The sequence below is a fragment of the Phoxinus phoxinus genome (assembly GCF_949152265.1).
Source record: "Phoxinus phoxinus genome assembly, chromosome: 15".
In the NCBI taxonomy this organism is placed as follows: Eukaryota; Metazoa; Chordata; class Actinopteri; order Cypriniformes; family Leuciscidae; genus Phoxinus; species Phoxinus phoxinus.
The window spans coordinates 3,452,759-3,480,150 of NC_136890.1; the positions used below are offsets into that span (position 1 = coordinate 3,452,759).

At 40.0% G+C, this 27,392-nt stretch overlaps 2 protein-coding genes across 5 annotated transcripts in view; one reads left to right on the forward strand and one right to left on the reverse strand.

The window, feature by feature from the left end:
* Positions 1-319: 319 nt before the first annotated feature.
* The window catches only part of LOC307012107 (uncharacterized protein), a 328,649-nt gene continuing 301,576 nt past the window's right edge, over positions 320-27,392 (reverse strand). The window contains exons 1-9 of one of the 3 annotated variants that reach the window (XM_079638386.1): positions 14,349-14,437; positions 11,764-11,894; positions 11,524-11,671; positions 11,382-11,445; positions 10,195-10,307; positions 8,942-9,017; positions 8,690-8,837; positions 6,395-6,562; positions 320-338 (exon numbers count right to left, since the gene is read on the reverse strand). In XM_079638386.1, coding sequence (XP_079494512.1) covers positions 6,441-6,562; positions 8,690-8,837; positions 8,942-9,017; positions 10,195-10,307; positions 11,382-11,445; positions 11,524-11,671; positions 11,764-11,894; positions 14,349-14,353 — 807 coding nt within the window. In that variant the 5' untranslated portion in view covers positions 14,354-14,437 and the 3' untranslated portion in view covers positions 320-338; positions 6,395-6,440. Of the gene's footprint in view, positions 339-6,276; positions 6,563-8,689; positions 8,838-8,941; positions 9,018-10,194; positions 10,308-11,381; positions 11,446-11,523; positions 11,672-11,763; positions 11,895-14,348; positions 14,438-27,392 lie in introns of those variants that run through there. The other 2 variants (XM_079638385.1, XM_079638384.1) reach the window with 2 other exon arrangements.
* The window catches only part of fkbp15b (FKBP prolyl isomerase family member 15b), a 48,834-nt gene continuing 36,826 nt past the window's right edge, over positions 15,385-27,392 (forward strand). The window contains exons 1-3 of one of the 2 annotated variants that reach the window (XM_079638354.1): positions 15,385-15,642; positions 21,835-21,941; positions 24,980-25,058. In XM_079638354.1, coding sequence (XP_079494480.1) covers positions 15,593-15,642; positions 21,835-21,941; positions 24,980-25,058 — 236 coding nt within the window. In that variant the 5' untranslated portion in view covers positions 15,385-15,592. The remainder of the gene's footprint in view (positions 15,643-21,834; positions 21,942-24,979; positions 25,059-27,392) is intronic. The other variant, XM_079638355.1, reaches the window with a different exon arrangement.

Genomic DNA, 27,392 nt, shown 5'->3' on the forward strand with positions numbered 1-27,392 from the left:
TGTTAGCTGGGATACTACTAATCCCACAATGCAATGCGTTCAACTAGACCTTTCATTTCCAGTGTGACAAATGAAAAGTAATTTGAGAAAAGTTGTCTTGACTCATGATTTGATCGTAAAAATTTATTAAAATGCTAAATAACAGTTTATTTCCATGATGACAACTTGCTGAATAACACTTGTGACTTCATGAGGTCATGTAATACATGTTAAATGTAGTGACCAATTTAGTGTTGAAGTTCCTAGTTTAGACATCGAAGTGTGTTCGAGTGATTTGTATCAAATGGATTCGCTGCCATTTTCACTTCCATTTCGGCACAAATGAAAACAAAAAGTACCTAATGCAAAAAGGAAGAGAAAATTGCATGTGTTTGATGTGTATTCACAATTAGAACTTATAATAATACATTGCTTATGTCATAATTCTTATATATTAAAATGACATTCGATAATTAAATCAACTATTTTTACTAATAGACAGTGTATAATACATTCTGTATTATCCAGTAAGTAGCAAATTAATATTTAATTCTGAAAACGATACGATATGATATGATTCAGATGCAGAATTAAAGGAAACACCTGCTCACATGGGAGGAACTCACTGACAAACAAATGTCATGCTGTCCATGCAGTAAATGACCTATTCGTTTGGGTGGATGTCGCATGTTGCATGAGTTGTAGTCGGTCACACCTGGCTTGTGCCACAAACGTTATGTTTATAGTGTCTCAGCATCTGTGAGGAACAAACCTGGATGTCAACTGTGGAAATCCCAGTGCACAGAACTCACTCTCTTACAGTGTTTTTCGACCATTCTCTCCTCTATAAACACACTTAAAATCTCTGTGCGAATGGAAAAACAAGTGCAATGGGCGTGTGTGCGGTGAGACGGGAGGTTACCTGGAACAGAGACAGAGCCGGGTGTGAGAAGCGACCCGGGGAGGACACTGCAGCTGTGTGTGTGTGTGTGTGCCAAAGGGTCAAGGTTTGGCCTGTTAGCAATAGCAGCCGGTAGATGTGGTAACTACACCACCTGAACCCAAAAAGCTTCTTTCTCAACTGGCCAATCAAAAGTAGTTTTAGACAGATTTGTGAAGAATATTTGAGAGAAATAGGCCTTTTGTGTACATAGAAAAAGTCTTAGATCTTTGAGTTCAGCTCAAGAAAAATGGGGGCAAAAACAAAAGTGTTGCGTTTATAATTTTGTTCAGTATATTATTATTATTTATATACTACAATGATATTGTCACGGGTATGGTGCGGATGAAGACAGGCAGACGGGTACAATACTCCAAAACAAACTTTTACTAGAATAAACTTACAAAAAGCTGGTACAGGCTGAAGGGTAACACTCAAACACAGTAACATAAACATTGACCGACCACTCAAAGGTGAAAGACAGGAACTTAAATACACAGAGGATGACGAGGGTACAACAGGTGATGACAATGAAGGATGATTAACTAGACAGGTGATGAAAATGAACTAATGATGATGAAGAAAACAAACAGAAAGTCCATGATAAACGTGACATAACGCCCCCCTTCAACAAGGCGCGACCTCGCGCCGTAGAACAACAAAGGGGTGGGGGGGTGGGCGCCCTGGAGGCTGATGAAGGGGTGGCCGATCTGGAGCAGGAAGCCTCCAGGGCGGAGCAGGCCTTTCTGGCGGCCAGGGCGGAGCAGGACGTGCAGGCGGCCAGGGCGGAGCAGGACGTGCAGGCGGCCAGGGCGGAGCAGGACGTGCAGGCGGCCAGGACCCTTCGGGCGGCCATGGCGGTGTGGACCCTTCGGGCGACCATGGCGGTGTGGACCCTTCGGGCGACCATGGCGGTGTGGACCCTTCGGGTGGCCATGGGAACCGTGTCGGAAGGGCCTCCACGATCCCCTCAGAGGACTTATTGCCCCCCCCCAAAATTTTCTTGGGGAGGTCAGCACTGGACTGGACCAGCGGCGAAGGCTCTGGGCTGGACTGGACCAGCGGTGAAGGCTCTGGGCTGGACGGGACCAGCGGCGAAGGCTCTGGGCTGGACGGGACCAGCGGCGAAGGCTCTGAGCTGACCGGGGCCAGCGGCGAAGGCTCTGGGCTGGACGGGACCAGCGGCGAAGGCTCTGGGCTGGACGGGACCAGCGGCGAAGGCTCTGGGCTGGACGGGACCAGCGGCGAAGGCTCTGGGCTGGACGGGACCAGCGGCGAAGGCTCTGGGCTGGACGGGACCAGCGGCGAAGGCTCTGGGCTGGACGGGACCAGCGGCGAAGGCTCTGGGCTGGACGGGACCAGCGGCGAAGGCTCTGGGCTGGACGGGACCAGCGGCGAAGGCTCTGGGCTGGACGGGACCGGTGCAGGAAGCTCTGGGCTGGACGGGACCAGCGGTGCAGGAAGCTCTGGGCTGGACGGGACCAGCGGTGCAGGAAGCTCTGGGCTGGACGGGACCAGCGGTGCAGGAAGCTCTGGGCTGGACGGGACCAGCGGTGCAGGAAGCTCTGGGCTGGACGGGACCAGCGGTGCAGGAAGCTCTGGGCTGGACGGGACCAGCGGTGCAGGAAGCTCTGGGCTGGACGGGACCAGCGGTGCAGGAAGCTCTGGGCTGGACGGGACCAGCGGCGCAGGAAGCTCTGGGCTGGACGGGACCAGCGGCGCAGGAAGCTCTGGGCTGGACGGGACCAGCGGCGCAGGAAGCTCTGGGCTGGACGGGACCAGCGGCGCAGGAAGCTCTGGGCTGGACGGGACCAGCGGCGCAGGAAGCTCTGGGCTGGACGGGACCAGCGGCGCAGGAAGCTCTGGGCTGGACGGGACCAGCGGCGCAGGAAGCTCTGGGCTGGACGGGACCAGCGGCGCAGGAAGCTCTGGGCTGGACGGGACCAGCGGCGCAGGAAGCTCTGGGCTGGACGGGACCAGCGGCGCAGGAAGCTCTGGGCTGGACGGGACCAGCGGCGCAGGAAGCTCTGGGCTGGACGGGACCAGCGGCGCAGGAAGCTCTGGGCTGGACGGGACCAGCGGCGCAGGAAGCTCTGGGCTGGACGGGACCAGCGGCGCAGGAAGCTCTGGGCTGGACGGGACCAGCGGCGCAGGAAGCTCTGGGCTGGACGGGACCAGCGGCGCAGGAAGCTCTGGGCTGGACGGGACCAGCGGCGCAGGAAGCTCTGGGCTGGACGGGACCAGCGGCGCAGGAAGCTCTGGGCTGGACGGGACCAGCGGCGCAGGAAGCTCTGGGCTGGACGGGACCAGCGGCGCAGGAAGCTCTGGGCTGGACGGGACCAGCGGCGCAGGAAGCTCTGGGCTGGACGGGACCAGCGGCGCAGGAAGCTCTGGGCTGGACGGGACCAGCGGCGCAGGAAGCTCTGGGCTGGACGGGACCAGCGGCGCAGGAAGCTCTGGGCTGGACGGGACCAGCGGCGCAGGAAGCTCTGGGCTGGACGGGACCAGCGGCGCAGGAAGCTCTGGGCTGGACGGGACCAGCGGCGCAGGAAGCTCTGGGCTGGACGGGACCAGCGGCGCAGGAAGCTCTGGGCTGGACGGGACCAGCGGCGCAGGAAGCTCTGGGCTGGACGGGACCAGCGGCGCAGGAAGCTCTGGGCTGGACGGGACCAGCGGCGCAGGAAGCTCTGGGCTGGACGGGACCAGCGGCGCAGGAAGCTCTGGGCTGGACGGGACCAGCGGCGCAGGAAGCTCTGGGCTGGACGGGACCAGCGGCGCAGGAAGCTCTGGGCTGGACGGGACCAGCGGCGCAGGAAGCTCTGGGCTGGACGGGACCAGCGGCGCAGGAAGCTCTGGGCTGGACGGGACCAGCGGCGCAGGAAGCTCTGGGCTGGACGGGACCAGCGGCGCAGGAAGCTCTGGGCTGGACGGGACCAGCGGCGCAGGAAGCTCTGGGCTGGACGGGACCAGCGGCGCAGGAAGCTCTGGGCTGGACGGGACCAGCGGCGCAGGAAGCTCTGGGCTGGACGGGACCAGCGGCGCAGGAAGCTCTGGGCTGGACGGGACCAGCGGCGCAGGAAGCTCTGGGCTGGACGGGACCAGCGGCGCAGGAAGCTCTGGGCTGGACGGGACCAGCGGCGCAGGAAGCTCTGGGCTGGACGGGACCAGCGGCGCAGGAAGCTCTGGGCTGGACGGGACCAGCGGCGCAGGAAGCTCTGGGCTGGACGGGACCAGCGGCGCAGGAAGCTCTGGGCTGGACGGGACCAGCGGCGCAGGAAGCTCTGGGCTGGACGGGACCAGCGGTGCAGGAAGCTCTGGGCTGGACGGGACCAGCGGTGCAGGAAGCACTGGGCTGGACGGGACCAGCGGTGCAGGAAGCTCTGGGCTGGACGGGACCAGCGGTGCAGGAAGCTCTGGGCTGGACGGGACCAGCGGTGCAGGAAGCTCTGGGCTGGACGGGACCAGCGGTGCAGGAAGCTCTGGAGTTGGAGTGGGGCTGGTGGCATCATCGACGGCGAAGGATGATCCGTTATTCCATAATACCCACTCCACATAGGCAGCAAAGTTCTCCCGAGGCCCATCTCCGGGCAGGCGTGCTTTGGCCTCAGCGTTGAGGCCTGCCCGGAAGAACATACAGAGGCTGATGTCATCATAATGTACCAAAGGTACCAAGTCCAAATACCTCTGTGTGTGGGCCTCGAGAGACTGATCCTCCTGGGAAAGGAGAAGGATCTGGACGGCTGGAAGATCCATACTGTCTTGGTCGGTCAATCTGTCACGGGTATGGTGCGGATGAAGACAGGCAGACGGATACAATACTCCAAAACAAACTTTTACTAGAATAAACTTACAAAAAGCTGGTACAGGCTGAAGGGTAACACTCAAACACAGTAACATAAACATTGACCGACCACTCAAAGGTGAAAGACAGGAACTTAAATACACAGAGGATGACGAGGGTACAACAGGTGATGACAATGAAGGATGATTAACTGATTAACTAGACAGGTGATGAAAATGAACTAATGATGATGAAGAAAACAAACAGAAAGTCCATGATAAACGTGACAGATATACATTTTATAAAAAATATATAAATTATATACATTTTTATAAAAAAGTTTGGAAAACACTAACGGTGGGTTGCACCAATAATGACTAAATAAAGCAAAGTTTAAAGCTAACGAAGGATTTGTAGATCTAGTTATTTTTTTTAACGTATACTATATTAGAATGTAATTTAAATCTTTATCTACTGTTCATTTTAACTGTAGGTGATTTAAAAAAGATATATTATTTAAACATCCTCACCTGTAAATGTAACGTTAATCCCAAACTGGAATTTAAATCACAGTATAAAATAATGGAGCAACAGGATTAAAGCTAATCTATTTTAAATTTAATTAAAAACCAGGGATGAAATGTTGGTTTAATTGTGTTTAAAAGTGATTTATGTTTAAAGTTTGGTGCAACAGAATTATTAGATAAACTTGATTTATTTAAATAATTATTCAATTCATTATTAGATAATCTTTATTTAATATAGATTTAAACTTAATCCATATTGCTGTTGTTTTTTAAATATACTGTTCACAAAATACAGTAGTATTTTAAATTATTGTTACATAATTAAATTTTGATATATTTAATAAACAGACTATGCTGGCAAAGCCCTGTTTTAGCCACCATTACAGAAAGCAGCACTGCAGGTAAAAACTGCATTTTAACTAAGTAATAAATGTCTACCGGTAGTTGAAAATTCTGCTTAAACCAGCAAGAATTCAGCAGATGTTTGTCCAGGCTGGGTTTTGCTGATTGGATCTGGTCTAGCTGGTCAAGAAATGCAGGATTGTTTGGCAGGGTATGTATAAATTACTTTACAAAGAAAAATGAGATCGATGGCAAACATTTGAATAATAGAGTGTTACATAATTTACAGGTGAAACTCGAAAAATTTAAATATCATGCAAAAGTTCATTTATTTCAAGCCTTTGTTATAATTTTGATGATTATGGCTTACAGCTATTTTTAAAACCTTTTCACAATATTCTAATTTTGAATTTGGGGTTTTCATAAGCTGTAAGCCATAATCATCAAAATTATAACGAATAAAGGCTTGAAATATCTCACTTTGCATGTAATGAGTCTATATAATATATTAGTTTCACCTTTTAAGTTGAATTACTGAAATAAATGAACTTTTGCACCATATTCTAATTTTTCGAGTTTCACCTGTATGTTATTAGTTGTCAAATACGGATTTATACATGCAGCACATACTGTATATCAGCTGAACTCACTTTAAATTGTATTTATTCACTTTGCAAGTTTAGTTCAGTTAAGATGTGAATCTCCCTGATTTGGCCTCCTGCTGTTTATTATCATTAGGCTACAATTCAATTATTTGTCTATGTTTAAAACATGAAAAGTCTTTCAAGACAAAAGTGCATTGAATCACTGGACACAACTACCTACTTATGGAACAGATTTAGCAGATTTTAGACCCATCTATATGTGTGTTTCAGTTGCCTCTCCAGCACTTCACTGATCCTAAACTCAGGCTTAAGGTCCGGCTGAGACTATGGTTTGGGTGTGTTGTGGTTAGGCTTGGCAGTTTTTGGTCCAGTGATCCACACCCACGATCTGTGGATAGATGAGTGGGAGAGACAGAAAGAAAAGGAAAGAATACATACACAAACAGACATATTATGAAATCCAAGTTTTTGTGGCACATTGAGAAACATTTTTAAGCTACTCTAAATGATTTGGCCAAAAAAAAGTCAAGCAGTTTACCTGACTTCACCCTATGAAGCATCTGGTGCAAGTAGTGCAAATACTGTAGCCTCTGGGATCAAATTGGAATTAGTTTATTTTTTGAAGTCTCCCTGTAGTTGATCCTTCTATCCCTTAAAACTCACCTTGGATCACCAAAATGACATATCTAAACTTTTTTTCCTTGAAAGAAGTTTCTTCATGGCTTAAAATAGATTGAATGTAACTCGACACCCTTGCCTCATTTAGTATACGTGGTTCTATGAATATGCAAATGAGCCCCGCCTCCACTCACTCACTCAGCTCAGAGATCCACTGGTTGATGATCACACGTTGATCTGATTGGTTACAAGGTAGTGTGTGACGTCAGAAACACCAGCGATTTCAAACCGTGTTTTTGAGACTGTCTTTGGTTCACTGCAGTTTTAAGCAGAAAATACTCAGCAATGCTGTCGACTTATGAACTTACACATGGATTGTCTTAAAGCAGATTATAAACACCACATAGACATATAAACAACATTAAAAGCTTGATTTTCACCACAGGGGGACTTTAAGGGTGTGTTCACACTTGGCATGTTTGGTTGGATTAAAACGAACTCTGGTGCGATTGCTCTGTTAGTGCGGTTGATTTGAATAAGTGTGAACGCTGCCATCCGAACTCTGGTGCCACCAAACAAGCGGACCGAGACGCTGAAAAGATGAGTCTCGATCCGCTTTCAAACAACCTTTGGTGCGGTTCGAATTAAATATGAACCGCAATATGGACCAAAGACATGTAAACCATCCAAAAACAGGAAGATGCGACCCTAAAAAGGACAGTTTTTTCTCATCATAGTCGTGATGTTGCCCATCACAGTTCAGTACAGGCATCAGAACCGCTTCTCCTCGCAGCAGATCTGTGTGTGTGTGTGTGTGACAGAGGGATTCCTGACGCTGTTTTGACTCCTTTACACATTGTATAAGCTCTACATGAGTTCTCAGCTGATCAAAATGGCATCATATGTAGCTACGCTACAGTTACTGTATAACCCAGAACACAGCGTTGGTTTGGATGTTCGCTAAGTTCAGTCTCAAAATAGGCAATACGTCATAAAAGCCGACCAATCAGTTTGTGAACATATCCCTATGCCTTCAGGTTCTGAATCTTTTGGTTCTGCGATAAAAATGCCAATCTGAACGCTAATCGGACCAGGACTAAATTTATATATACCGGTATATATATATATTTTTTGATCTGGACCAAATGAACCAAGAAAACTGAACTACAGTATAAGTGTGAACACCAATTATAATAGTTCATCATCATTTTATAACATGCTGTGGCCATTTATATATATAAATATATATACACAAAGTGTTGTGCTCTGGAGGCCTTATTGGCTGGTTTGCTGGCCAATATTTGTGAACAATATTTGAGAGAAATAGGCCTTTTGTGTACATAGAAAAAGTCTTAGATCTTTGAGTTCAGCTCAAGAAAAATGGGGGCAAAAACAAAAGTGTTGCGTTTATAATTTTGTTCAGTATATTATTATTATTTATCTACTACAATTTATATACATTTTATAAAAAAATATATAAATTATATAAATTTTTATTAAAAAGTTTGGAAAACACTAACGGTGGGTTGCACCAATAATGACTAAATAAAGCAAAGTTTAAAGCTAATGAAGGATTTGTAGATCTAGTTATTTTTTTTAACGTATATTATATTGAATATAGAATGTAATTTAAATATTTATCTACTGTTCATTTTAACTGTAGGTGATTTAAAAAAAGATATATTATTTAAACATCCTCACCTGTAAATGTAACGTTAATCCCAAACTGGAATTTAAATCACAGTATAAAAAAATGGAGCAACAGGATTATGGCCACATGCATTAATTTTGATAAGTTGGTTATACTCTAATATTCCATTTAAATTACAAAACTGAGAATTCCTATTTGATATGAGTCAGGCAAAGGGCAGCCGTATCCCGAAGCTTCTGTGCTGACCTCTGCAGGGAATGTTGCGGGAGAGATGATGTGGGATGGGAGGAAAGCCGATGCCCAGCCGGCGTGGGGTGCCAGCGCTCTCTAGTGTCCAGTTACTCCCTCTCTGCTCACTCCTTTCACCAACACTACACCTCTTCCGCAGGTTAGCCTGAAAAGGAAAAAGGAATGATAAATATATTTATTTTGCATCTACCAATTCTATGATCTCTAAAAAAGTGTAAATGCATCAGACTTCCTTCCCTAATTACTCACCGCTTTGGATGACTTGGACATTTGACAAGATGGAGGGCAGATTAACTCTTTTATAGCAATGTTTGGAGATTTAGACCTTTAAGGTGAAAAGCAGATGTCGAACATTAATAACGATCATTGCAAATAAAAAATGACACTGTACATGTGAATTATTAAGATTTTACAATTACAAGGAGAAATGTCTTAACCCTTAAAGACCTAGAACATTTTTGGAGCACCTGACTCGCCTGTTCTTATATTAGTTTTTCTAACCCAATATAGCAGTCAGCATCAAGTGCCATATATCATTTTAAACAGGAGAACTTGAAGTTTCCACCTAGCTCATTTAAATTCCCAATTTTACATTTATTTTGTCTTGGAATGGATGAATTTACCAGATTTAAGAAAAACGGGAGCGCATTTTAAGTGATTTTTTTTTTACTCAACTCAGACAAATCCTCCTGAAGTTTGTTTTTTTTCCTTTAGAACGTTTTACTTGGATATTCTAGATATCCAGATGAAATTTTGACTACATGTAACAATCCCTAATCAAGTTATAACCATTTATTACAACATTATTATAGGCGATTTTCAGTGAAAAGCTGGTGTTTTTTCAATTGACTGATTATGTAGATGTGTCCAAAAAAAGTTCAGGAAGTAAAATAAATAGAAAACATTGTAATAGAACACTGAAGCAAAAGTGACATATATATAAACCAATCTGGGCATGAGGATGGGACTAAGCATCAACAATCATTCCTGTTTGGCTCAGAGAAACAAACCGCATGGGTTTCTTTGACGAATCAATGCTGATCAAAACCTGATGATGCAATCACATTCACTACGGAGCCTCTGAATGTCTATTCTGATTAATGTCTGATTAACCCGATGCCACATAAAAGCCGATAATCTCCTCTTTACGGGAATTTTTAAAGCATACAGATTGGATTAGCGGTTCAAAAGTTATTAAACATTTAAGAACACAAGTTATTTTTAGCAGCCGGCGGCTGTATAGGTCTTTAAGGGTTAAATGGTTGCATAATACTTTCATGTTTATTTCATTTTTTTCTAATGATAAAGTATGTTTACGAGCTATTTACTTCATAAAATTTAATTTAAAATAAATTATATATAACTACATTTATAAAATTATCCCATGATGGAACCCCTAAAAGCGCCTGATGGAACCTTTAGAACCTTTTTTTCTAAGAGTGATAGTTTATTGATACAATGGGAATCAATTATTGATATAATTATTGTGAGGCCAGGCCTACTTGGTTTGGTGGAGCCACTGAGGCTTGTGGTGCGGGTTGGGAATCCATGTGACCACTGGACACTGTGGAAACTCAGAGCAGCCCGTGACAGGACTGATGTGAACAGTATTTACCTGCAGAAACAAGTCATCATTTAAGGGGTGTTATAATGCCCTTTTCACAAGATGTAAAATAAGTCTCTGATGTCCCCAGAGTGTGTGTGTGTGTGTGTGTGTGTGTGTGTGAAGCTTTAGCTCTAAATACCCCACAGATATTTTTATATAGCATGTTAAAGTTGTCACTTTTTTAGGGTGAGCAAAAACACACTGTTTTGTGTCTGTCCCTTTAAATGCAAATGAGTTGCTTCTCCCGGCACAGGGGGCGGAGCTTCAACAGCTTGCACTCACTCACACATGCAGACATCCCGGAAGTTCCAGGAGTCTCCCGCATATTGATAGCGGCTCCCTGATAGCCGCAAATTAGTTAAAATCTACCGGAATCTAGAGCGAATGAGCAAGAGCACGCATGTGTAGCGCGCGCACGGCAGAGAGAGGGAGCGAGAGACCTTGCGTGTGTGTGTGTGTGTGCGTGTGAGCCTCACGGAGCGCATGTAAGAACCCAACCAATCAATTGTCAGTGCGGGCGGGCTTTTCATCTCTTTGTATTTATGAATGAACGGCTCGTTTTAAAATCTTCCCGGTCTACCACACTAAATCCACATTAAGTAAATCCACTTCAAAAGCTAATTACTCCTGGACAGCAATGCCATAGAAATATACAGAGGGACTGCAAAACGGAAGTTCAAAGACAATATTCTAAAGATGGAGGCGCCCTCGTTTCTCTGGCGCATAAGGTCTATATAAATCATGTTCTGGGGGCGGGGTTTATGTAAATTTTAGGGTTGGTGATGTCACTAACCCAAGAGGAATGTCGTGTAGTCTCTACCAGCCGTTTGTTGTAGTCCTTAAAAAACTATTTCTTTAAAAGAAAATATCTCTCTTTGCTTTGAACTTTGAGCGCTGTAACTTTTGTTTATGATCAAACAGCAACATTACACACTAACTACAGTTAGAAAAGTGAAATCATATTCAACCACCCCTTTAATGACACTGACAGGCGCTGATCAATCATTCACCAGACTAGTACATCATCTCACACACTCCACGGCCTGACAAGTGAAAATGCATATTTTGGAAGTCTCCACATACCTTTATTTTGTTTTGTGTATCGGTGAGCGCGCTGGAAATGGATTCTGAGAAGGAAATATTTGCCCTGCCAGAAAATAAGCAGAGATGGAATAAAAATAGTTTTGATGACTGATTTACTTCTGCCATGACGTACTCGACTCACCTCTTGATCTTCCCAGAGTCTTTTGTCTGTACGGTGAGATCATGCAAAGACTCCTCAGTGTCAGCGCTGCACAGTGGCCTTTCTTCAATCCGTCTCCTCCGTCCAGCCCAGTCAGAGACATCGACAACACTCAGAGATGGAAAGATCTCTGTTGGTGTTGCAAGAAAGCAGAAGGACATTATGCAGAAATCACAGGCATTCAGTGAGAAAGAAAGCAGATGTGCAGAGGTGATCACGCACGGTCTTGGAGAGCGCATCTCTTGACGCGTGCTGGAGTGAGGCGTGTGATTCCTCGGCTTACTCTGCGCTCGGTGTCCCAGCAGCACGGGTGCGAACACAGCGCCCTCAAACAGTGCGCTCCATACACATCACTGAAACACCAGGGCAAAGAGACCAGCTGTCAGAGACCTGCATCCAACCTGATCAGATCTCAGAGATCTTTATAAAGCTTATTATAAACATTAAATATTAGATTTTATATAATATTATATAAATATTTCTACATTAGTTTTCAAACAACCAAAAACAACCTGATCATATCTGAGAGTTTTGTATATGCATTTTATGAATTTTTATGTATTATATATTTCTTGATGAGTTTTAATCTATAAATAAGAAATATTAGATTTTATATAATATTATATAAATATTTCTACATTAGTTTTCAACCAACCAAATACCAACCAACCAACCAACCAACCTGATCAGATCTGAGAGTTTTGTATATGCATTTTGTGAATGTTTATGTATTTTATATAATATTATATATTTCTTGATGAGTTTTAGTCTATAAATATTAAATATTAGATTTTATATAATGATATACAAATATTTCTACATTAGTTTTCAAACAACCAAAAACAACCTGATCAGATCTCAGAGTTTTTATAAAGTTTATTATAAATATTAGATTTTATATAATATTATATAAATATTTATTTATTTGTTTTCAAAGAACTGCATCCAACCTGATCAAATCTGTGAGATTTTATGAGTTTTCTATATGAATTTAATATGAGTTTTTGTGCATTTTAAATAATATTATATATTTCTTGATGAGTTTTAGTCTATAAATATTAAATATTATATTTTATATAATAGTATATACATATTTCTATATTCGTTTTCAAAGAAGTACATTGAACCAGATTAGATTTGTGAGTAAAAAGACATCTTTTTTTAGCCTATGAATATAATATTTTATGTAAGGAATAATTGTCATCAGGCCACAGAATTATGTAAGGGTTAATGCCCGACGAGGTGTCCATTGTCAGGTTTTAATGGACGACGGCGAGGTGTGAACCGGCCGACGCGCAGCGGAGGACAGTTGCCTCCGCCGAAGTCCATTAAAACCTGACAATGGACACCTCGAAGGGCATTAACCCGCTTATACCATGGTCACTTGCCAAATAACACATTTTTAAAACATTAGTTTATATTTTAATTAGTTTTACAATCGAAATCTAAAGTTACAAGTTACAAACAATAACTTGGTTTCCTTGGTTACGCCTGACAGTTTATTTAGGTGTCCTCTATCACTTTTTAACGGACACCCTGCAGCCAATCAGAATCGAGTATTCACCCAGACCATGGTATAATAGGAAATAATGCACATCTGAGGTGGTAATGAAGTCAATAATGGACCGGAGTCGATTATTCCGCTTATACTACAGTTAACACCTCAAAACATTGTTCAGATGTTGTATTTCAAGACATTTGTCAGGTTTTTGTCCTTAAAATGCTCTTGTGTGTATAGGACTAATTTCATACGCATCTCATTCTAAGCCTTCGTGCTAATTCATCATTTTAGAGCCAGTGATTAATGCAGACTAATGTAGTTATTAATGCAGTTATGACAGAGAGAGAGAGAGAGAGAGAGAGAGAGAGAGGTTAAGTGTGTGTGTGTGTGTGTGTGTTTCTCAACAGTGTTTAGCAGCAGCGTCTTTAGTAATAGCGACTGTAACTGTAAGTTTATCTGCATCAAGAACAGCGCCGTTATTACATCGCTAGTGAGAAATGTCATGAAGATTTTAATTTGATAAACTATTTTACTGATAAAATCGTCAGAGCAGCGCTGACAACACGTTTCTGTGTGAGTGTGTGTGTGTTTGAATGGGAGAAAGAGAGTATGCCCTTTCTGTAATAAAACGTAATTTTGTGGCTAAAAAACATGGATGGAAATAATTTGTCGTTTTTATCCTATTGTTTACTATATTTATTTGCTTGGTCAGTGTCGTTGTGTGTTTTGTTTCTTTTGATGTTGTCGGCTGTAAAGACTGAAATCATTTGGCGAAGTGATATTGAACTGTAATGCGGTCGAAACCTGCTGGAACTACTTTAGCCGTGAGTTTTCCACACACCTTATCAGAACCAAGGTGAGAACCAAGGTCAACCAATCAGAATCAAGTAGTATACATAATATTATATAATATAAAATATTTCTAAATCAGTTTTAGCCAACAGATATCAAATATTATATGTTATATAATAAAATACAAGATTATATTATATATTTTCTGTTCAAAGATTTTTAGCACATATTCAATATTTCTAGACAATAAAATATTATTAGTTGGCCCAAGATACATCCACAATGAACCCACCACAGGCTTTTATTAATTGAATTACTGAATAAAATAACAATGTGACGATTATTTAGCAAAACGACAATCCCTCAACTGTCTATTTTTTGTTTATTTGCTTTCTATTTAAAAGGATTCGTGAAGCAAAAACTGAATTGGATTGAAATTAGTTCGTTCTTGTTATTTGTTCCAATTCAAAGCAGGCCTAAAGCACAAACATGAAATACTCTTTTAAATACTTACCTCATTTGCTAAAATAAACAAATAAATCCCAGTAACGTTACATACTCGCAGTCGTTAACGGACGTGTGTCTCTGCTTGTGTAAAGTTTGGTTGCTTAGCAGCAGCAGAAGGTCACGTGGCTAAGTTACTTTCTCTTTCTCCGCGCTAATCAGTAGATTCAAATCACACTATTTACATAATTTAATAATTTAAACAATTTAAATTTATTATGGTATTTGATATAAAAAATAAACGTAATACAAAGATTCGTTCATCCTTATAGATTATGACGTACGCAAATTGTCGCCAATCGAGTTTTGATCGATACATATAGTTTTCAGAAAATCATGGTAATTGCTCATGAAAATATAAATAATAATATAAAATATAATAAAATAAAGAATAATAAAAAGTAAAATTATAACAAATACATAAATATTATGCAATCGTAAATCATAAAAAAATTATATATTATAATTTTATCATAAATTATAATATTATGTATTATTTTAGATTTTCCAAATTAGCTTTTATGACTATTTTCTTCTCGCGCTGTTTTTTAGAGAAAAAAATACAAACACACAATACAATAAATAAAATAAAAACGTAGATTGTTTTAATGCTTGAAGAAAAAAATAAAAACATTAACATCCATTATCATCATTGTCATAATATAAAACAACAATACTCCAAAATCCCTCAGTCTCTCAGTCCAGATTCATTTTATTTATTTATTTTTCACTTCAGAGTTCCTTTTTGTTTTGTTTTGTTTTTGTTGCAAATTTTAACAAACGTAAGATAAACAAAAACAGACAAACGTTCAGAAAATAAACAAGTTATAGTTCAATAGTTAACAAGAAAAATTATATAAAGAAATATGATTTATCTATTGAAAATGATTTGCGAGTCCAGATTAATAAAAAAAAAAAACTTTATAGATTTTTTTTCTTGACACATTTTTTTTCTTGACACATTTCTTTTACACATTTCACATTTGGTAAGTACAACTTGAAACAACACTAATTTAAATAAAAAGGAATAAACAAACAAAAAAGGAACTTTGATTTGAGCGAGTGGAAGTGCTGCGTGACGTAGAGCGCGCGTGATCATGTGGCGGGTCAGCTGACACCAGCAGAACCAGGAAGCGACTTGGAAAGAATTATTATATGTTAATATTTACTCACCGCATGCAGGCCATCATCACTTCATCATATCTGTAATATAAGTAACGTTCGAGTCTCGCGGTGTGAAGATCAGTCAGAGGCATGTTTGCAACAGACGACGAGGACGGAGACTTTCTGTCTCCCACTGGAGGGTGAGTGAATTCCTGACGGACAAAGACACAATCCTGCAGGCGAAAGTCTCCAGGAAAACATCATTCACCTTTTTTTTATCTAAATAAAGTTTATTTAGATGTTTAGACTGGAAACAACTCTAATGCACTTATGGTGCAATAGAAACCGAAAGTGAAGTGTCACTCATTGGCTACTAATATATAGCAAATATATTGCAGCTTTCCTGCAAACTTTTTTTTGGCGACAAAAGTACATTAACAGACAAGTGAACCGTTAGTTGTGTTCATAAAACAACGAGTTGTTTTAAACATCCATCACTTGAATGTTACATTTGTCCTGGCATGACTTCCTTGATCACATGATGTCTGATCTTTTAACTGTCGTGCTGAAGGTAACTCTTGCTTTGGGTGTTTCTTTCTTCAGTTTCACTAAAATCATCTCAGCTTATGAAGAAATATAGGTTATATTGTTAACTAATAACTCCCAAATCTCACAGCCCTCTGAAGGACCACTAGTGGCCCCAAAAACATCACTAAACACTACATTTTCAGACGATTTAAATCACCCTTATCAATGTTTCAGGGGGATTGCATTATATAGCAAAATATCAAAACAAGTGGCATATACACAATATAGCAAAATCTGTTGACAATTTATACCGTTGGAACGATATATTGTCATACCGCTGGTTGTTATCTCAGAAAAAACCCAGGCTGGGTGATCAGGATCAGGTCTTCCATCAGCCTGTTTATTCTGAGATCAAATACACACACACACACACACACACACACACACACACACACACACACACACACACACACACACACACACACACACACATGAAGGGGTTTATTCTGAGATGACAACCGGCTGAATGTATATGATCCCTTACATAACACGCATGCACGCTTGGGCCGGGCGGTATGACAATATCGTTCCGACGGTATAAATTCTCAACCAATTTTGCTATATTGTGTATAAAGGCGTCACTTTCCCGCAGGAACACACTCCCTCAGCCGGACTGAGTGACAGAAGAGCTGCTGAGTGACTGGATTTAACAGAGGAAACTGCGAAAACACGAGTAAAACAAACGATTATCAGTTCAAACCATACGTTTATCAAGCGACAAATACTTTTTGTGCACAAAAAAACAAAAAAAAGAATGACTTTATTCAACTTTTCATCAAAGTGTTGTCATGCTGAAGGTAACTCTTGGTTTGGGTGTTTCTTTCTTCAGTTTCACTAAAATCATCTCAGCTTATGCAAGTAATATAGGTTATATTGTTAAAGGGTTAGTTCACACAAAAATGAAAATAATGTCATTAATGACTCACCCTCATGTCGTTCTAAGCCCGTAAGACCTCCGTTCATCTTCGGAACACAGTTTAAGATATTTTAGATTTAGTCCGAGAGATTTCTGTCCGTCCATTGAAGCTGTATATACAGTATACTGTCCATGTCCATAAAGGTAATAAAAACATCATCAAAGTAGTCCATGTGACATCAGTGGGTTAGTTAGAAGTTTTTGAAGCATCGAAAATACTTTTTGGTCCAAAAATAACACAAAATAAGACTTTATTCAGCATTGTATTCTCTTCCGGGTCTGTTGTCAATCCTTCACAGTTACGCTGATGGCGTAAGTCGCTGATGACGTGTTATCCGGTGCGCCCGAGCTTCATTTATAGACTGAGGGAAACGCACGCTGTAAAAGTGTCTCATCCGCGACATGCACATTTACGCACCATTAAAAAAATGATATCCACGCAAACAATGTAGAATAGCTTGAATATAGCGTGCGTCTCCCTCAGACTGTAAACGAAGCTCGGGCGCACCAGATAACACGTCATCAGCGTCTTACGTCAGCAGCGTCACTGCGGAGTCCTGAACGCAGATTCACAACAGACCCGGGAGAGAATACAATGCTGAATAAAGTCTTATTTTGTGTTATTTTTGGACCAAAAAGTATTTTCGATGCTTCAAAAACTTCTAACTAACCCACTGATGTCACATGGACTACTTTGATGATGTCTTTATTACCTTTATGGACATGGACAGTATACTGTATATACAGCTTCAATGGACGGACAGAAATCTCTCGGACTAAATCTAAAATATCTTAAACTGTGTTCCGAAGATGAACGGAGGTCTTACGGGCTTAGAACGACATGAGGGTGAGTCATTAATGACATTATTTTCATTTTTGGGTGAACTAACCCTTTAACTAATAACTCCCAAATCTCACTGAAGGACCACTAGTGGCCCCAAAAACATCTAAACACTAAAAAGCATTATTTAAATCACCCTAATCAATGTTTCAGTGGGATTGCATTATATATCTATATAGCAAAATATCAAAACAAGTGGCATATACACAATATAGCAAAATCGGTTGACATTTTATACTGTTGGAACGATATATATATATATATTGTCATGCAGGGATAATATACATCCAGCCGGTTGTTATCTCAGAATAAACCCAGGCAGGGTGATCGGTCTTCCATCAGCCTGTTTATTCTGAGATCACACACACACACACACACACACACACACACACACACACACACACACACACACACACACACACACATATGAAGGGGTTTATTCTGAGATGACAACCAGCTGGATGTATATGATCACTTACATAACACGCATGCACGCTTGGGCCGGGCGGTATGACACGTTCCGACGGTATATATTCTCAACCGATTTTGCTATATTGTATATAAAGGCGTCACTTTCCCGCAGGAACACACTCCCTCAGCCGGACTGAGTGACTGGATTTAATAGAGGAAACTGCGAAAACACGAGTAAAACAAACGATTATCAGTTCAAACCATAAGTTTATCAAGCGACGAGAATACTTTTTGTGCGCAAAAAACAACACAAATAATGACTTTATTGAACTCCTATACTACAGGGCCGTTGAATGCTTGAATCTGATTGGTTGACGAATGTTCTACGGTGTGCAATTATTTTCAGGGAACCGCACGGCTAAAGTAGTTCCGGCAGATCTTGACCGCATTACAGCTCCATGTCACTGCGCGTAGTAATCACGCAGTAGTAATTACTTCACTGTAATAACGGAAAATAGGACACAATTCATAACAAGAAAAACCATCCAGCCCCATGTGCTTGATCTGCAATTTTCAATGTCTAACTTCACAATCAATGGAAACATGCAGTTTAATTTAATAAGTATATAATTTAAATTAAGTATATAGTCCTATATAGCTGCTTTAAAAAAAAGAATATCTGATATGCGGACGGACATGTGCAATTGTTTTAATTAATGGTGGATATTGACTTCTAGCACTTATTTCGTTTGTTTATATATTAAAACCTCATTGCATCTTCACACGCAAATATTGTGTATATTTTACGTAATTCTGCTTTGTATTTTATATTGTAATTTATTGTCTTGTAACCTGTGATTGAACGTGCTACACAAGACTCCCTTGTAAAAGAGACTCAATGTGTCTCAATGGGACTTCCTGTTTAAATAAAGGTTATAATAATAATATATAATCAATAGACAATTAAACTGAATATTTAAATAAATTGATAGTCCAGCTGCACGGCTTTTCGTAATTATTGCAGATAATATAACAAATAAATAATTATTGATAGGCCTATACTTGTTAAAAGGGCTTTGTATTAGGCTAGTCACTAATAGAAAAAAAGAATGAACGAATTAATTAAAACAAATTGAATTAATAAATAAATAATAATATTGACGCACATGCTTCTCTCTCTCTCATAACTGCATTAATAACTGCATAAAGCCAGGTACACACTTACTGATCATGCACGCGTGTTCAGCGCGTTCAGTCTGTGTTCACAGCGGTGTTTAAAATCTGCTGCGTTCACAGTCAGAGAATGTCTCCTGTCGTTAAGTGTGTGTCCAGCGTTACTCTGCTATCAGCGGCTCAAACCTCCGTTACTAACTCTAAAATTACGTTTTGTAATTAGCAACGGAGCATGGGTTCAGATGCGCAAGGAATTAGTCCTACATACAAGAGCGTTTTAATGACAAAAACTTTACCGACGTCTTGAAAAATACATAATCTGAACAATATTTCGAGGTGTGGTAACTGTAGTATAAGCGGAATAATTGACGACAGGCCGTTGAATTATTCGAAAAATAATGCACACCCGAGGAGAGACTCCGCTTCGCGTCGTGACCGCATCACCACCTCAGGTGTGCATTTTTTTCTAATAATTCAACGGCCTGTCGTCAATTATTCCTTACATAATTTTCTTCTGCCTCTGAGTGAGTTCACGTAGTGTAACAGCGCAGTGCTTCGTCAGAACGTAGGCTCACTATTGGCCGACGCTGGTTCAAACTAGACATTTAAAGGGGTCATGACATGTTTTTTTTAATTTTTTTTATTATGTTCCCTTAGGTGCAATTATAGTATTACTATAGTTTTTTTTACAAAAAACTTTTAAAATGTAGTGATTTATGACCTTTTCCCACCCTGTTTCAGTGTTCAGTTTAGTGTTAACGCCCACTGTTATGATTGGCTAACGTCAGTGCCTATGCATCAATTATTAATGCCCCCAGCCAGAACATTTGCGGATTCAGCGTATTTAAAAAGTACTTTAAAGTTTTAAATACATTACTTACAGTTTGAGTCGTCGTTGTTGAGCCCAGAATAGTCGGCATGGACTTATCTTTGAGCAACAGTTTTCTGGCAAAGCCAGCATCATTTTGGGATTTGTTCTCAAAACAGTCATCCTTCAAATGGACTGGGACGTCCGCAAAAAAATAAAGTGCATCCATTTTTCCCTGACGACTGGATCTTTCGCAGCGTATTCAAAGATGTTGTTTGTCCACAGCCATGAACAGCACATCTGCGTGGCATCGTAATTTCCCTGTACACAGACCCACTCGCTGTCCGTCGCTGAACACTTGTGAGGCGCGCGGGCGCGACAATGATACGAAATGAGCGTAGTTGTCTTGCGCTTAAAGCGTAGTTGTCTTGCGCTTAAAGCGTAGTTGTCTTGGGCTGGAGGCGGTCATATGCAAACGCTGGTACGTCACTTCGTACCGTGACGTCACTTCTTACCATGGATCCAGAACGAGCTGTATTTAGAGCTTGATTAAATAAATGATTCGTTTATAATGGGGAGGACGTCTTAAGCTATGAAACTTGCAGGACGTTTTAATGGTACAAAGACCTCTTATATACCAAAAGATCAAGGCAAATTTGGTTTCTCATGTCATGACCCCTTTAAGAGATATCCAGTCATACCACTTATTACAAAGTATTTCAACACATTAATCATTTTGGGGATAAGAGATTTCAGATTAAACCGTTTTAAAATCGTACCTGTTTGTATTTTATAACAGTGTACCAAACAATAGTCACAAAACGGCAGCATCTGCGTTTGTATGAAACAAGAGAGAGAGAGAGTCCACGATACTGGATGGATGGCATAATTAAATAACTGTACACAAAATATTGATTTTGAGTTTTAATATTTTATTAGCTCACCAAATGAAAAACTGTTCCTAGCGCCGCTGACTTCAGTGACCCGGATGAGCCGGTGTTCCTGTTCTCAGCGGTTGTTATCTGGGAATAATATACCGTTGGATGGCGCGATTGATTGACCAATCAGAATCAAGTACTCCACAGAGCCGTGTAATAACTGGGGAATATGAAGCTGTTAGGAAGGATTGTCGAGAGGTGGAGACTAAAGTCAGTGTTAATGCCGCTCACATGCTGTAGTTCGACGCCACAGTCACGAGGAGCTCCTGTGTGGCTGTTGACCCGCTGAAGAGATCTGACATTACATGCAGTTGGAGAAGTGGCACGACATGCACACGTGGGGGAATTAGCTGGTTATCATTCTTTAGCTTTGCTAAAAAGCAACAGGTCAAAATGCACACAATGTTGGTGGCCTAGCTGAGCATGGCAGGACAGCAGGACAATGACTACAAGTGGAGAGAGATCCAGGGGTCAGTGCCGTATGTGTGTTTATTACCGGACTGATGGTATTACAGAGGTTGTACTGGAATTTATTTTCTGGTTTCAACCAGGTGTTCATTGATGTCCTTCAGTTTAAAGTTGAATCAAAAACTCATTCAAAGGCTAAATTAGATCAGGTTTAATTTAAGAATTGAGCATCGTTCAGAGACTCATGTGATCTCGCTCAAGTGGAGAAGTGGAGTAGTGGATTTACTTGCTGCTTTTTTGTGATTTCAGAGCGAAGTTAGCGTCTCTCTTTGGACTGGATCAGACATCAAGCAAGGGCAATGAGTCTTTCCAGTACACGGCTCCCAAACAGCCCCGCAAGAGCTCGGCCAACTCAGGTAAGGCTACAGGAACCGAGTTCATATCATGAGGGATCAAATGTTCATCCTTTGTTTTTATGTGTTTTTTATACCATGAAAATGTCCTGCAACTGTCAGAACTTTAAATTCTTCATAAACATCCACATAAAATGTTTTACAACTTTCAGATTTCAGACGGGTGAATGAATAAAAAAATAACCATCCCTGTTTACATGTCAAGGATGTCTAATAGATACTTTTTTTAATGGCCTTTGTTCTGGACGTATTTTTCTCCTTTTTTTAAAGTTTTTGTCGGCAAGTCCGCCGACATGGGACCCGAGTTCGAGTCCCGACTCGTGGACCTTTCCCGATCCCACCTCACTTCCTGTCTCACTTCACTTCCTGTCTCACTCCACCTCACTTCCTGTCTAGCTGCCCCCTGATCTTCGTGCCTTCGACCACCTCCAGATCTTCAAATCAAAACTTAAAACTCATACATTTACCATGCTCAATAAATAATCTTAAATTCTATTTCTCGATCCGCCACTCTCACCTTTATTTTATTTGACATACTCTGTCAAAAATCTTATTTTGCTAAAAAAGCTTATATGTTTGTTATCTTTGACTTATGTTCATTATTTGTAGTGTTTGCTTGTCTCCATCTGCTTTTCTGCTTGTTTGCTATTATTTGTATTACTTTGTGAAGCGACCTTGGGTTCTTGAAAGGCGCTATAAAAAATAAACATTATTATTAATATTATTAGCTACTGTCCTATCCAATAAAAAAAGGCAAAAATGGCTAAAATAAAAATTTGTTTAAAGTGTAAGGGTGTGTTCACACTTGTAAGTGTGGCTTGTTTGGTCCGGACCACAAAAAAAAGTAGTCCTGGTCCTCTTAGCGTTCAGATTGGTCGGTGTTTTATTACGCGACTGACCTTACTGAACATCCAAACCATTGCTCTGACCGAAATTCCTGTTTATTAGTCATCTAAAGTCTTCCGGATGATGCAAAATGTGACATTTAGCAGACTTTTGGCATTCGTGAAAACTACAGATTATACTTTAGCATTTTTTAGGGCTGGGTATCGATTCAGATATTTATTTATTTTTTTGATATGTATTTATTGTATTGTTGTAGTGTTTTTATTGTTTTAACCATCAACCTGCTAGGGACTGCAGATGAAAATGAGCCTGTATGGCTAAATCTGGCACATTTACATGTTGAACTTTGTATTCATGTTGATTAATGTGCATTATACTACAGGGCCGTTGAATGCTTGAATCTGATTGGTTGACGAACGTTCTGAGGTGTGCAATTATTTTCAGGGAACCGCACGGCTAAAGTAGGTCCGGCAGGTCTTGACCTCATTACAGTTCTATATCACTGCGCGTACTTAACTGTAATAACGGACAATAGGATACAATTCATAACAAGAAAAACCATGCAGCCCCATGCGCTTGATCTGCAATTTTCAATGTCTAACTTCACAATTAATGGAAACATGCATTTCATTTTAATAAATAACGTATAGTCCTATGTATAATCAATAGAAAATTAAACTGAATATTTCAAATTGATAGTCCTGCTGCACGGGTTTTCATAATTATTGCAGATAATATAACAAATAAATAATTATTGATAGGCTATAGTCTACTGTCACTAATAGAAAAAAAGAATGAACGAATTATTTAAAACTAATTGAATGAATAAATAAATAAATTAATAAATAAATAAATAATAATATTGACGCACATCTCTCTCTCTCTCTCTCTCTCTCTCTCTCTCTCTCATAACTGCATTAATAACTGCATAAAGCCGGGGACACACTTGCTGTAAGGCCGGTTATGAATGTAATTTGATACTTATCTGCATGCACACGTGTTCAGCGCGTTCAGTCTGTGTTCACAGCGGTGTTTAAAATCTGCTGCATTCACAGTCAGAGAATGTCTCTAGTCGTTACGTGTGTGTCCAGCATTACTCTGCTATCAGCGGCTCAAACCTCCGTTACTAACTCTAAAATTACGTTTTGGAATTAGCAACGGAGCATGGGTTTAGATGCGCAAGGAATTAGTCCTACATACAAGAGCGTTTTAATGACAAAAACTTTACCGACGTCTTGAAAAATACATAATCTGAACAATATTTCGAGGTGTGGTAACTGTAGTATAAGCGGAATAATTGACTCCAGGCCGTTGAATTATTATAAAAATAATGCACACCCGAGGAGAGACTCCGCTTCGCGTCGTGACCGCATTACCACCTCGGGTGTGCATTATTTTTATAATAATTCAACGGCCTGTCGTCAATTATTCCTTACTTGTCCCTTTTTAAATATAGAAATCAAATCAAAGATGTTCCGATTCGATTACGAATATACGACTCAATGAATATAGATTTAATACAAATCCTATATATATATAAGAAAAGAACCATGAACACAAGTTTACAAGTGGTTAATAAAAAAAAAAAAAAAAAGAGCTACAAACCTGTATATTAAACTCTTTTTATTTTAGGTACACTTGGATACATTAATACAGAACCCAACTGGATATTTCAAATGCAAACAATAAATAGACAGGATTTTTATGCAAGATGAAAAATTGATGCTGAAAATTCAGAACAATGTCGCATGCCTATAATAATATAATATAAAATATTTATTTTCTAACAATTTAGGGCAGATTCACTAATAATGAAACTATATATTCTTGTTCATTAAGAATATAACACTGATATTCTTAGTTCACTATTATTGAACTGCAAACTCTTTTTAGGCTAGACTACGTTCATTTAATGTCAGGATTCATTTGGTGATAACAGCGTGGTTACACTGGGCTTTTTTATGAATAAAGCACAATTTACAATGAGCCTAATTTACATAGGAGCCGTGTTTGAATGTAACTGACTTAAATATTAAAGACGTGGTTAAGTAAGTGGTTAGTGAATAAGACAACGATGTTGTGCTGTGCAAAAGTGGCAAAAACATGTATTGAATTTCCCCATTATTGGACCGTATGAGGAAAAAAAAGTATGATACAACTTCTTTAATGCAAGTTTTTCTGACATGTTTTTACAGGACCCCCAAACCAAAAGTCAGCCACTTCCCAGAATCCTCCTGCTGTTCTCTTTGCTACTGCGGTACATGCCTACAGATAGTAAGTTGAAAATGTATTTTGTATATTTTATATATATATATATATATATATATATATATATATATATATATATATATATAGTGCTTAGCATAAGTGAACACACCCATGCTAAAGTTGACTAAAAAGAGGAATAAAAAATCATCTTTTGGAAATTGATCTTAATGCCTTAATTTAAAAAGTGAGGAAAACACCAACCTTTAAGGACACCAGTTTTCTTTGTGAATGAATAATGTATCGTAAATAAATAAATGTTCTTCCTTAAAACACAGTCAGGACACCCCTGTGTTAAATCCCCATTGAGGAGGCAGATTTATATTTTTAAAGGCCAGTTATTTCATGGATCCGGGATACTATGATCCTGATAAAGTTCTCCTGGCCATCATCACACACCCTTCACCAGACCTAGAGATCGGCATGGGGAACTTCCCATAAGATCATCTCTCGATGCAAATCAAACCAGTTATTAGGCGAACTGAAATAAAACATGCAATCTGTAGTGTCACCGTAGTGGGACATTTGGCACACTTTTTTTTATTGCCCTTTTATACCTAAATAAGGTATCATGCGAAAGCTTAAAACACTCAAAATTCATCCTCTGCAAACCGTTTTGAAATTGGACATTGCGTAACCATGGAAATAGTACTTTAAAACCTTATAGCAGGTTTATGTTTTGTAATTTAAACTTGGTTAGACATATGGCTTTATTTAGTAAAGTATAAATTTTGTATAAAATGAAAACATTTACTTTACAGTAAACTTCTATTACTTTTTTACACTTAAATCTTTTGAAGTGCTTTCACTTCTGCAACAATCTGTTAAATGTTCTTTAAAAGGAGATCTTGAATTACATCCATTTAAAGGAATACAGTGGGGCAAAAAAGTATTTAGTCAGCCACCAATTGTGCAAGTTCTCCCACTTATAAAGATGAGAGAGGCCTGTAATTTTCATCATAGGTACACTTCAACTATGCGAGACAAAATGAGAGAAAAAATCCAGAAAATCACATTGTAGGATTTTTAATGAATTTATTTGTATATTATTACATTTTGTCTCTCATAGTCGAAGTGTACCTATGATGAAAATTACAGGCCTCTCTCATCTTTATAAGTGGGAGAACTTGCACAATTGTTGGCTGACTAAATACTTTTTTGCCCCACTGTAGCTCTCCCAAAAATGAATTCTGCATTCGTTTATTCACCCTCATGTCGTTCCAAACCCGTAAGATTTTCGTTCATCTTTGAAACACAAATGAAGATCTTTTAATGAAATCTGAAAGATTTCCGTTGACAGCTACGAAACTACGACTTTGACTCTTTAATAAGTGAATAAAGATATCGTAAAACTAATCCATTTTAATCAAGCCAAGTTTTTTGAAGAGACTGGATCGCTTTATATTATGAACAGATTTAATTTACGTTTTTATTCACAAACATTCATCAACTCACACATCAGTTCTGGTCGACAGAAGCTCAGTGTGCTTGCTTGATGTGTGTGAACCGGTTCATTCTCGTGTTACGCAGCACGTTTGAGCTTCAGCAAGAGGTCGTATGCTGATTATGATTTATGTTTCCTGATCAATGTTTACCGTATATGTGAATAAAAGCTAAATTCAGTCTGTTCATTATATAAAGCGATATAAAGCAAAGAAAATGTGGACTAAATTCGTTTTACAATCTTTTTTGAAGTGTCAAAGTGGTAGCTACATGTACTGTCAATTTCTTAGATTTCACTTACCGTATATATATATATTCATTGGAAAGTTGCAAGTCTTTGTAAGTTTTATGGTTTGGTCTGACATAAGGGTGAGTTAATAATGACAGAATTTAAATTTTTGGGTGAGCTATCCCTTTAAGTTCAGATCTATGCTCAGAAAGGGGGGTAATAACCGCACTTAAAGGGATAGTTCACTTTAAAATGAAAATTCTGTCATCATTTACTCACTCAAGTTGTTTCAAACCTGTATGAATTTCTTTCTTCTGCTGAACACAAAGGATGATATTTTGAAGAATGTCGGTAACCAAACAGTTAACTGGTCCCATTGACTTCCATAGTATTTTTTCCCCCCTTACTATGGAAGTCAATGGTCATGTCCGAAAATGTCATTAAAACAGCCAATAATGTTCGTTTACAAAACTGTTAAACTCACCGAGTGGTTAGTGGTGTTCGTTGATGATTATAAACAATATATCGTCGCAATATATGATTCCAATACGTTTATTTTGCTATAGTGGAACTATATTTTCAGACACTTTACAACTGTGTAACTTCCGCTCAATATTTGAATCTGAAGCGTTAGCACACTCCCGACCACTTCCGGTAGCGCATTTATATTA